Genomic DNA, 12,314 nt, shown 5'->3' with positions numbered 1-12,314 from the left:
GCCAGTACAACTGAGCGCATAGAACGATTTAAGAATTTTTTCTATATTACGGGTGAACCAAAGGAATTTAAGAGCCCATATATATATATTAAACGAGATGACGAACACATTCTAATATGTCGAAGACCCTTTAAAGCACGACAAGGAAGCGTAGATGTAAGCAATCTGGAACTCGAAAAGGCATTGAGTAATCGACATATCAACCTTCGCGCATACTTCGAGTCGTGCTTATAAGACTATACACAAAATTCCGGCACCAATGCACCAGAGAAAGCACCCACCTAAGAAAAGAGAGTATTGTGTAAATTGCTGGATGGATGGCTTGAACAGTATTCGAAGGGAGGAAAGGACAGTCTACGCGAGACCTAGAGACTGGATAATGTGAACGAGAGGCAAAAATCTATAGACGTAGAGCATTAAGGCAGTATTGAAGAATGTGGGCCTTTTCCTATCCAGGTTTCCAGTTTGGTAGTACACAGTCATGATGAGCAATGCGATATATGGGCCCATGCTCCGATTCAGCTTTACCTATCAAGTGCTCTCCATGATTTAGTGGACCACATCAGCCAGTTGTGTTGTCTCCATCAGAATTGGTTGAATCTCGGATCTCCGACTATGGGTGGTTTTGATGAGGTGAATGTTACAATAGTATATGGTATCAGCGCCTGCAGCTGCTTCTTACAGTGTGAGCCGGGCCGTGAAATATTCGATTGCGATATCATACGATTGTTTCTTAAACAAAAGCTTGTGGCGTTTATTAGATGATAGTAAGTATGCTCAACATGTTGATTGTTCAAAGGAGGCATGTCGTCACCCTGCACAACGAATGACGCGCCTTGGCGCGTGCCACGCTTTTCTCAATCGGGACTCCACGCATCCTCCACGCGCATCACGCAACCAGACTATACAAGTTCACAGTCTGGCTATCATTCAATCTCTACATCAATCTACCGAATTTCAGGCTTTCCCTCATGGCGGAGAAGAATACCTCGCCAGAAGAGTACCAGGAGCTTGGTCGCAGATACTACAGGCTGAAACAATATGAGAAGGCGATTGAGGTCCTGTCGCAAGGCATCAACACTTCACCCACGCTTGGTCTGTATGACCATCGTGCGGCGACTTACGATAAACTCAATGAGTTTAGTGCTGCGGTCAAGGATGGCAGAGCAATGATTATGATGAATAAGAAGGCAGTAACAGGCTACTTGCGCACGGCAAGCGCCCTGGAAAAGATGGAGAAGCCAGAGACCGCGCTTGGAATTTATAAGTATGGAATGAAGAACGTTCCCACGGATGACCAAAACTTCAAAGTATGATTTTCTATAAATTTTGTAGGGGGCCAAGCTGACATGTGACTAAGGTCCTTCAACAATTGCACGACAGACTCACTCGCAAGCTCTCGCCAGCCACAGCTAGGGACCCATTAACGGTTATTCCTATTGAATTGGCCGAAATGATATTAGAATACCTCTCGTTCCGCCAGATGGTCAACTGTATGCGCGTCAGCCGTGGTTGGAGGGACTACCTTTCACATATGTCTAAACTTTGGATGCACCTCGACCTCTCCGGCGCTCGCAGACCTGTACCTCGTTCCTTCGTTGCAGCAGCTGTAAAACGCTCTGACTCACGTTTGACCCGTCTCACAATACACCGATTCGAGCATACCGATATGCTCACGAGACTAGCAAAAGTTTGTAAGAGCCTCACCGAGCTCGAGATTATCACTTTACCTTATAACATGGCGACGACGTTTGTCGACATCGCCAAGTGTTCCACATCCTTGAGGAAATACATTATTCATCCAGAGATCAAAGTGGACACGGCGCAGCAGATCCTACAGTATCGTCCAGAGCTTCATCACGTCGCCTTCAACAAAGTACACTTGCCAACTAGATTGGGTGGGAACTGGCCCGACTGGGTAGGCATATATAGCAATCTGCGAAGCTTCAGTATGCACTTCATTTCATTTGGGGAACATGCAAGCCTACCATATCCCCAGCAAACGCCAGCACTCGAATCGCTATCCTTGACGCATGTATTGCACGCATTGATCGGCGGAGACCCCACACCCCTAGACTTACCACTAAAAAGCCTTGTCCTGAACCAGGTTATGCTCGTTCACTTCCCCTCGATACCTCCCACCGTGCAGCGCCTAGTGATCAATCTCGCACTCCTCCGGCAATTTCCAACCCTGGAGCTACTCGCATGCAGACTACCCGCACTCTCCCACCTCACAATAACTGAACTCCAAGCCCTCTCAGGTGAAACACTAGAGAGCCTGCTCGACCTATACGCCGACGCCTCGTACACTATCCACCAACTCCCCAACGCCATACCCCTACAATCCCTGACTCTCCGTGGCCTCCTCGACCCAAGCCACGCCCACCACGGGCTCTTCAAAACCCGCCAAAGCCTCTTTACGCAATCTCGCCGCATCCTCACCAAGTCGCTACAATCACTCGATATATCCACCATGCCGTGCGACGACGACGAAATTGCGGGTCTGCTCACACACGACACGGGCCTTGAGACGATCAATCTCTCGCACACGAATATCAGCGGTGCAAGCATCAAGATGTTGGCAGATGGCCTGCCCACGCTGCGATCTATCCATGCGGATGGGTGCCGAAGGATTAATGGGAGAGAGGCAATTGCGTATGCGGAGCGGAAGGGCATTGCGGTGAGTTATCGGATGGAGGAGGGGAAAGGTGGACGCAAAGTTAGGTATGGGTAGGATTTTTGCGGGTGCTTATTGGGATTGAAATGGAGAGTCCATTATTTTGTAATAGTGATATATGCACCACTACTTCTCCATTATAGTCTTGATCACTGCTCGCTATAGTACCCTTGATATTGCCCATCTCATTTTCTTTCTGATTCTACCGCACTCCTTCATACACAGCTCAGCCTCGCCGCAGTTACCTAGAACCGGAATCTCAAGGCAGGACACACATATATAACACAGTATAGCAGATGGCGTACGCAACACGTTAGTGTCAAAATTAGCCCAAATGTCTGTGGTGCTCTCAGGGCATAGAGATGAATTTCATTACGTCTGACTCGTTACATGTATTCTCACATGACAGTCAACCATGTCCCACAGTTGTGAATTGGTGATCCAATGCATTCCTTCGGGGCATATGACATTATTCTGTTGTATTCAAAGGGTTTTCATTGACTAAATCAATTATGACGCTTATATCAAAGCCTCCCATCACGTCCAGGCCAGATATATCCCTATTCTTACACCTCCCAGAAAAGCCAAAAGGCCCAAAAAAACACCTCGAAACACAGACTGAGTCGTCTTTTTCGTTCATTCTTGTCGTCATGAAATTTTCGTGCTGCTCAAGTGTGCTCCCGAAAGTGGAAATGATTGACAAATACCATAGTAATGCTTTCCGAGACGCCGTGCTGAATAGGAGCGCTTCCATGTATGAACCCAGCCATAATTGACAGATAATTCCGAGGGCGGTTGAATGTGGAGATCCCCACAAAGATGAAGGGGATCGCGTCACATGCCCAAATGAGATGTGATACTTACCAACTTACCGTTGCGCGTAGAGTCGGGTTGATGATGGCGGCTCCATTGCGCAAACCGGCATGTCAGATAGTCTCGACTGTGCGAGACCTTGTTGGCCGAGTGTCAGCTAACTGCTAGACACTGACCGTATGCGTCGCACGTGCGACCAGACTCAGCGGATGGTCATCTGTTTGACGGCGCTGGTCTTCATAGAAGCAGACCCAGCAGCGGCAATAGATGGCTGGCCCGCCTTCTTCTCAAAGACCTTCCAGAACTTGAGTGACTCATCAGCAGCGGCGGTAGCGAGCATCTGGCCATCGGGGCTGAGGCAGCTGTGAAGAACACGAGACTCGTGTGCGGGGATCTCCATGTTCTTGACGCCAGTTGGGTAGCTCCAAATGCTCAAGCTGTTGTCTGGGAAACCGCCAGTGCTGACAATTTCCTTGTAGTGTGTGCTCCATCGCAGGCTGGTGACCTGGGAGTCGGTGGGGATGTGGTTGATGCGGGCACCAGTGGTGGTGTTCCAGAAGTAGATTTGACGATCATTGGAACCACCGCCAGTCGCAAGGAGGTTTGATTGCCAAGGGCACCATGAGACAGCCTTGACAGCGGCGCGGTGGTTGGTCTTGGTGAACTTGGGAGCAGCAAGGGCGCGAGCATCCCAGATGTTGACCATGTTGTCATTGGCACCGGTCGCGAGTTGGGCACCATCGGCGCGCCACTCAAGACCACAGACCTCACCAGTGTGCGAAACGAGCTCGGCAATCTTGTGTTGAGCGACGCGGACATCGTGGTTGTAAACGAGACCAGAGCGTGCACCGGTCGAGAGGATGTGCTTGTTCCAGCCCATGACACCGACACGGGTCTCGTGACCGAACATGCTGCGGAGCTTGGTCTGCTCCTCCACATCCCAGATCTGGACCTCGCCCGTGCCAAGACCAACACCAACGTAGGCGCCATCACCAGACCACTTCACAGAGGAAATGTAGGTATCTGCAGGGCATTCAAGGAGAGAAGAGACAGAGCCGCTGTCAGCAGACCATACATAGACGGAACGCTCAAGACCGATGGCGACTTGGTTGCCAGAAGACCAGTCAAGGAGGTTGAGATAGTAGTCATCGACAAGACCAGGAGCATCCAGGACGCGTTCAGGGGCAGAAGGAATGCGACGGCGAGACTGAGCGTTGACGCTGCTTGCAGGCTTGAGAGGACGGTTGTACTGGGAGCGGAGGTCGATAGGCTTGGACGACTCTGGAGGCGCAGGCTTGAACGCAAGGATGCGGGTGTTTGTGTTGATGCCACATGCTGAAGCAAGAGTGGACTGGTATGCTGCTGCGCCAGGCGCGGGCTTTGAACGGGGACGGCTCTCCTCCTCTTCATCCTCCAGGCTGAGACCCTCGAGTGAAAGTGTGACATCCTCCTCTGATCCACGGCCGCCAAGATCAAAAGCGCTGGCAGCGGTGGCCAGAATTTTCGAACCCTCGCTCTTGGATGACTTGGGGCGCTGCTCGAGATCGATCTTGCCTGTACCGACATTGCAGATTGCCTCGCTTGCAGTCCGGTTGGGAATGAAGCGGTCGGCAGCGTTGTATGCAATGCGAGTCTTGGTGGGGCGGCTACGAACAGTGGTGTCTTTCTTATCTTTCTTCTCTTTCTTCTCTTTCTTCGCCTTGACTGGCGTTTTTGATGCGGTGGTAGATCCCGATCCTGTCAGCGACCATTCCGATACACCGAGCTCAAGGCGACGTGGTGTGTAGTTGCGGGCGATGTTTGACTTTGGTGAATCACGTGTCGTCTTGGACACTGAACGCTGGATGCGGGACATGAAGTTGCCGCCATGAATCGACTCGTGTGCCTGCACATCAGGAGTCTGAGTTCGTGGGGTGCGGGGAGAAGGCGTCAATGGCATCCGACCGCCGGCGGTGCGGGAAGAGAAGACTGAGGAGCGGCTCTTGACCGGAGTCAACACAGCTGGGGTGGCCATGACTGACTGCCTAACTAGGGTGTGGTACTAGTGTAGTGTTAGTCTTGTGTGGGAGCGTATGCAATTTGTATGCGGCTGTCCTACAATATGGATGTGTTGCTGATTTGATGCTGAATGTGTAAAGATTAGTAGTACTAGACAATGCTGTAATCGATGCTTTGAAGTATGGATTCGAAGTAATTGAATTTGCGCGCTCGTGAGATGGAGATGCAGGATTGTGTGGAGGTGTATGTGGAGGTGTATGTGTGTGATGAGAGGGCTTTGGGTTGGCAGGCGTGAAGTGGTTAAATATGGTTTGTTTACGGTCTGTCGTTGACGGGGCGACAATGAAGGGCCCCTGCAGCGGGCTCGACCACAACGCAACGCCCGGTCATGCGCACGATGACATCACATGACTGGCCATCCCCCCTCCTCTCCCCCTTCAGGCTGGTGAGGCTAAAGGCTGGCGGAAATGAGTGCCGGATGCGGTGTGCAGGGAGAGACGATGCGTTGGCCCTCCCCCTCTTCTCTTCCTCTTTCTCTTTCTCTGTTCCATGCAATGCATGCATCGTGCGCGATGAGTGGGCAAGGCCAGCCTATTTTGTCGCTTTGGTGCAATGCTCGTTGCTGCACAGGCCAGCGCTGAGTGACAAGACTTCCTTCCGGCAGTCTGCCGTGGCAAGTGGCACCGCAGCGCTCTTGCCGTGGCTGGGGGAGTCGGCGTTTCCCCATCCAGCGTTCTTTCCTGCCACCGCTCACCGCCCACTGTCACTGTGCAAGTTACCCTACATGTCAAGCTTCAACGCATTCACGACGGCTGAACAGAGGCATCTCTTTGCCCTACAGGGCCCTGACCATAACCGCTCCCCACAGTCACTTTCGCTCGCTAGGTCAATGGCACATCCGACTGCACGACCCGCCCTCGCTCCCCCAACCGCCTTTCCCCCCGCCCTCACCTCGACACCCTCGCCAGCGCCGACTACAACGCCTGCAAGCACCGGATCGAATAGCAACACCTTCCTCATGTCCGCAAGCCCGGTGCGCAGTCGCAGGTCCGCCGTCGAGGGCTACAAGCCCAGGATGATATCCACCATCGGCGCCAAGCCTGCCTGCCTCGTCAACGCCTCCGTCACATACGTTGGCGACGATCAAATATATGCTTTTGGAGGGTTTGATCAATACACCGACGAAGGTAAGTAGGAGGGCTGGTCGTTGTGCTACACTGCTGCTCGCATCCGATGAACGTGGAGCAGAAACGCCGACATGGAGTCTTGTCCCGATCACTAGTGGATGCAAGGTTGTCCAAGGCCTGGAATGCGACATGCCAGCGATATATCTAATCAAGACACGTGCTAACCACGTCCACAGTGTACAACCACGTTCTTCGGCTGAATCTTCTAACCCGACAGTGGAACCTGGTAGACAACTATGGCGACATCCCTGGGGTCCGCATGGGTATGTGCAATCATGCAATGCCTTTGTTCTTCTCATACATGCTAATATCCCCGTCAAAGGCCACACGGCATGTCTGTGGCAGGGCAACAAGCTACTCGTGTTTGGTGGAGAGAATGAGCACCGCCAGCATCTTGCCGACGTAATAGTATTCGACCTCAAGACGGCGCACTGGACACAGCCAGAACTTCACGGGCCCATACCGCGCGGACGCGCTCGGCATTCGGCTGTGATATACGATGACAAATTGTATATTAGCGGCGGACAGACAGGCCACGACAGTGTACTAGATGATATATGCTACCTTGATCTCAAGACTTGGACCTGGTCGCGCACCTGGAGATTCGTGCCTAGATATGATCACGCAAGCTGGATCTGGAATGGCCGTATCTGGATCTTTGGAGGCATCAATGATGATATGGAGAAGAGTAACGAGATCTGGTGGTTGGATCTACGTGGCAGCCCGGAGTTCGATCATGCCATGAAATTTGGAACCGGTGACCGGCAACTGACCTCCTCTCGTCATAGGTTTGCCGTCCCTGCATCCGGCCAAGTGGCTACAGGCAGTACCGGCTATACAGCCAACTCAAGTGTCCAGTCTTACCATGGCATGAGTGCTAGTAGGTCTCCATATGTTGCACCTGGATCCATCTCGTCGCTCAAGTTCCATTCCAGCCCGAATCTACCATCGCAAGCGGCTGGAACTCACTTTCACATTTTTTCCTCCGGATGCCTGCTGGACTTTGTCACACCAGCTGAGCTAAGTTGCGAGACGAGCTTGTCCAGTCTGGAGCTGGATACCCTCCGATGGCAGAAGTTGGCAGAGGGCAAGGATTTGTACAGTCCTAATTATCGCTGGCATTACTGCACGACCAATCCGGAAGGAACACATGCTTGGCTGCTCGGAAGCCCTGTTGAATCGACAGGGGAGGGGAATCACAATGGCGAGTATCTGAGTGATGTGCTTGCCATCGATCTTCGCAAGTACGGCATCTTAGGAAACGAGCTGGCCTCGGATTCGCGATCTAAGATGATGCCGTCATCTGACGCCAATGTTTCCTCTCACCTCAGTGGTATCGGCGCAGATTTATCCCTGACGTTTGATCAACCACCGGAGAGTGGCAACGGTGCCGACTTCATCATTACGGCAGATGCAGATGACGAAGACTATGTTGACGTCTCGCCAACGACCGGTTCCCCGTCATTGTCGACTACGCCTGTATCACGACCCATTCACGTTCATAAGCTGATTCTCCACGCTCGCTGGCCGCATTTTGCTCGGCTCTGGAGTGCTCAGATGGCGGAGTTCCATTCCAAGAAGATGCACATTCCCGAACCTTATTCGGCTGTTCGTGCTTTCTTGTTCTATCTCTATACGGACAGCATTGCACCCAACCCGCAGAGCGGTCCGTCTCTGAGTGATGTTGCGGGTATGCTCGTCATGTCGAACATATACGACATGCCTCGTCTGCGTCTCCTCTGTGTCAACCGACTGGGTCGAGAGCTTGATGTTGAGCATGCTGCTGTTATCTGGGAGCGTGCTGCGACGGCGGGAGAGGACTGGCTCAAACAGCGAGCTGCAGCCTTTTGCATGCAAAACTTTGGTCGCGTAGTGCGCACAGCAGGGTTCCGCAATCTGAGTCCAGCGAGCGTGATTGAGCTCTGCTGTGAAGCCAGTCCAGAGTCGCGAGTGGTTGGGGGTGAGGAGCTGGATCTTCTAGGTCAGGTGACGGGTCGCACGTTTGGTGTTGCCAGCACGCGTAAGCGTAGTCTGGGCAGTGCTGGGGTGCTGACTGGGGGTGAGGAAGATGGAGAGGAGGAGGTGGAGGATGAGGGCATGGACGTGAATTAAGCCAGGCTCTCATGAGCAATTTTTGTTTCTGCGCGGCCATGTCTTGCATTTTTGCGGCGGCGCTTGGGTTCATCGGGGACAGAGGGAGGGATTGATAGTTGTGGCAGAGGGCCGCCTAGTTTGAAAGCATTGCGAGGGCGCTGGGTCGGCGTGGTTGGATCAGGCGTGATTTTTTTTGTTTTTTTTGTTTACCGGGTTACGATATGAGGGCCGTGTTTGCGGTCTTGAAAGTAGGTACATAGTAGCAGTAGTAGTAGTAGTATGGACAAAAGAGCAATAGATTGATGATGACATGACACGATTGGTGGTTCACAGGTCTCACGTGCTTTTCGTACGGGTCTCGACTGGAGTTGTTCCAACCTCGTGACGAGTGCTGGTGATGGAAGATGTCATTGTAGAGATTGAAAAGCAAAGGATGCGGAACACGTACCGTAAGGGTATTCGTTGGAAAGAAAAACACGCTTTTTTTTTGTCAGCAATGGGGATTGTAAGACGGGTGGGGGAGGGGAATGAAGCGGCAGGGCATCTATATACAGAACACGATTGTACGGTACTACGATGCGAGGCTGGATGGCAGATTGGTCCTTGTATGGGCTCAGGGTGCGCGCGTATGTTTGGGCAGTTAGGCTGAGTGTGGAGGATGAACTCTCGATATGGGGTCTTGAGACATGCAAGGCCTCGTATCGACGCTATGCTGGGTGGAATCCCCGCGTAGGGGGAGGGCGGCGACGGCGCTATTTGCGCCATGGCTCCCATCTGCTTTCACAAGGGAAGAAAAAGACTGAGATGGCAGGACGCATGGAGGGATTGGCGGGAGTGGGAAAGTTGCCATTGCCTAGGTATTGCACAGGGAAAGTGGACTGTCCTGGAGGTTGGTGGCGCAGTGTTTTGGTGGGAACTAGGTAGGTGGGTTAGGAGTTGTGACAGGATGGGGAGGGCGGGTGTCGGATGTTCATGGTTGAGTGACGAGTCTGGATCGCGGGTCAAGAACTTTGCGCACTGGTGGGTGCGCTCTCGTCTGGTTGCGAAGACGGGCAGAAAAAGAAGGCAGACGGGCAGGCGAGACAGATGCAAGGGTGAAGAAGATCTGGATGAAGTCGGCGATATTTTTTTTTCCAAAGAGGATGGGGTGGAAGGGTCTGCGTCTGTATTTTGTCTTTGGGGTCCTTTTCGATGGGTAAGACCTTGGACGCTGGGGAGCCATGATTCTCTCCCAGCGCTTCTCTTTCTTAGGGCTTCCTACACGTTCAGGAATGCAGGGGAGGAGCCACAAGACACGGGCCTCTCTCTTCTCTCTCTCTCTCTCTCTCTCTCTCTCTCTCTCTCTCTCTCTCTCTTGTGTCCGCACGAGAACACGCCAACAACAGCGGCGAAAGAGGGAATTGGAAACCCAACGGCTGAGCAAGGAAAGATGAAATACCCGAAAAACAAAATAAAACAGAACGAGATGAAAAATAAATAAAACAAAAGACGCTGCTGCGGCCAATCATGTGCATCGTGAACAAGGACGAGTGGTGAGGTTTTTCTTTAGAGGAGGAGTTGACGGTGATTGATGGAGGGGGAGGGGGGGGGGGGGCCAGTGGGAGCTATTCCCGGATGGGACTAGGGCGCCCAAGATCTCTCGCGCTCACACCTCCCTGGCGTGGAAACGACAAGAAGTGAGTGAAGACGCTCTCCGTCTAGCGATCCCGCCAACCCAATATGCTCGGGGGCGGGCAAACCAAACCATCAGCTGCGGGCCAGCCCTTGTGCCCTCCTCGCCGCCGTCACCCATCCTCCTTTCCCACTGCTCCCTTTACTGCCCTCACTCTGCATTGCCGTCGCCATCGCCATCCTCATCGCAACCGCCATCGCCATCGTTGCCTACCCATCACACCTCATCAGCCTCCTTGAGCAGACAAGCCAAAGTGCTCGCCCTGTTTGTCACCGCTTGCCCACCCCCCGCCCCCCCCCTCTCACCCCCCAAGGCCCGCCGCGACCGCATCCACACACACCCGCGGGCACCACAAAGCTGACACAAGCCCGCCTTTGTCGCCGCCCTCTTGCCCACCATCGCCCGCCGCAACCAAAACCTTCCTGCAACACCGACAACACCTGTCCATCTGCACCACCTCTACCTACCACCATCACCACTACCACCACCACTACTTCCACTTCCACCACCACCACCACCTCCTCCTCCTCCTCCTCCTCCTCCTCCTCCTCCCAACCACGGCAGCTGCACCACCTCCACCGACTGCACCCATCGCCACTCCTACTGCATCGCGACCCGCACCCCGCCCATCCAGTCGACGCGAAAATGACCGCGAAGCCAAAGTCGCTCGTCGTCACCCTCAAGCTTCCACAGAGTGCACTGACGACCTTTCCCCACGAGCCCATCGCCGCTCCCGCGACTGAATCAAAGCCTAGCTCACCACCATCCGACGCGCCGTCCATTACCGTCGACCCAATGCCTGCCGACACATCCGCCAACTCGCCCGCCGCCATGAACGGAGCCAGCACGCCCTCGTCGCTCGCACCGCCCGTGCCAGAAGCGGAGAAGACCAAGGCCAAAAAGGGCCCCAAGCCAGGCTCCAAGCGCTCGTCTGCCGTCATGGAGGGCTCCTCGGCCTCCACGCCCAAGCCGCCGCGTGGCAAGCCAGGCCCCAAGCGCAAGAAGATGGGAGACATGCTCAACGACCCCAACGAAAAAGGTCCATTTGCCGCTCCTGCGCCCATCAACAAGCTCGGCCCCAAGGCCAACATGGGCATCATCAACCAAAACTTGCGCAATCTGGACCGCACCGGCAAGAAGTGCAGGAGGTGGGAGAAACGTGGCTTCCAAGTACGCTCCTTCACTGGCGTCGTCTGGTCTGTACCAAGCTACCAGGCACCTCCACGCAACTCCACCTTCCTCGAGGATGTCAAGAGCGACTCTGCCGGCTCCAGCGCCGACTCAAAGATGAAGGAAGAGAGCAGTGCCATTAGCGACAGCCTGCCCAATGGAGATGGCAACACACCAGTCCCGACTCCACTTGATGGTCTTGCCAGTTCGCCTGCTCCTATCCCTGCCGCTTGAGCACAAGCCAACATGCAGGATCGTCTTCGTCTCCTTCGTCTACTTTTTCTTTTATTCTTCTCTTCTTCTTCTGCTTTATCATGTAGCATGGACTTGCTTAGTCGCACTCGCCCACCACGCCCGAAAGGCTTTGGCATTGCGGTCTGTCGTCAGCATGCTCCACCATTTATCAGCATCCTTCCATGCTGTTCTTCGGACCTCCCTTGCTTGTTCGAATCACGTGGCCAGGCGCGATAGATGCGCCCCCACCCTATCTCTGTCTCTCCTTGTGTTCTGGTATACCACGTCTTTCCTATCGTAGCATGTACGGCGTCTGGATCCGCTGTGCATATCTGTTTCACAATAAAAGGCGTTATGATTGGGCGTCACATGCTGGGTGCTAGCATGGCAGTAATCGGGGTCATTACACGCGAGACTTGTCGGCCTGTCTGCTGGATATGGACCGCGACTTTGTTGACGGGAATGGGAT

At 53.5% G+C, this 12,314-nt stretch overlaps 4 protein-coding genes across 4 annotated transcripts; 3 read left to right on the top strand and 1 right to left on the bottom strand.

Moving 5' to 3' along the window:
• Nucleotides 1-905: 905 nt before the first annotated feature.
• IAQ61_000941 (uncharacterized protein) lies at nucleotides 906-2,734 on the top strand (the record flags this gene model as incomplete). The annotated part of the gene is made up of 2 exons (XM_066094887.1): nucleotides 906-1,310; nucleotides 1,361-2,734. The coding sequence occupies exons 1-2, from the start codon at nucleotides 972-974 to the stop codon at nucleotides 2,732-2,734; spliced, it is 1,713 nt and encodes a 570-aa protein (XP_065955195.1). The 5' UTR covers nucleotides 906-971.
• Nucleotides 2,735-3,692: 958 nt separating this feature from the next.
• IAQ61_000940 (uncharacterized protein) lies at nucleotides 3,693-5,878 on the bottom strand (the record flags this gene model as incomplete). Its single annotated transcript, XM_003841311.2, has 3 exons — nucleotides 3,693-5,531; nucleotides 5,589-5,614; nucleotides 5,830-5,878. The coding sequence occupies 3 exons, from the start codon at nucleotides 5,876-5,878 to the stop codon at nucleotides 3,693-3,695; spliced, it is 1,914 nt and encodes a 637-aa protein (XP_003841359.2).
• Nucleotides 5,877-8,787, top strand: IAQ61_000939 (uncharacterized protein; the record flags this gene model as incomplete). Its single annotated transcript, XM_003841312.2, has 3 exons — nucleotides 5,877-6,675; nucleotides 6,852-6,938; nucleotides 6,998-8,787. 3 exons carry the CDS (start codon nucleotides 5,877-5,879, stop codon nucleotides 8,785-8,787), a joined length of 2,676 nt encoding a protein of 891 aa, XP_003841360.2.
• Nucleotides 8,788-11,086: 2,299 nt separating this feature from the next.
• On the top strand, nucleotides 11,087-11,845 carry IAQ61_000938 (uncharacterized protein; the record flags this gene model as incomplete). Its single annotated transcript, XM_003841314.1, has 1 exon — nucleotides 11,087-11,845. One exon carries the CDS (start codon nucleotides 11,087-11,089, stop codon nucleotides 11,843-11,845), a length of 759 nt encoding a protein of 252 aa, XP_003841362.1.
• Between the last annotated feature and the right edge of the window lie 469 nt (nucleotides 11,846-12,314).

This window comes from Plenodomus lingam (genome assembly GCF_022343315.1).
Source record: "Plenodomus lingam strain CAN1 chromosome Unknown contig_11, whole genome shotgun sequence".
Lineage (NCBI taxonomy): Eukaryota > Fungi > Ascomycota > Dothideomycetes > Pleosporales > Leptosphaeriaceae > Plenodomus > Plenodomus lingam.
The sequence above is the reverse complement of the archived record's forward strand: the minus strand, read 5'-3'. Positions and strand labels throughout refer to the sequence as shown.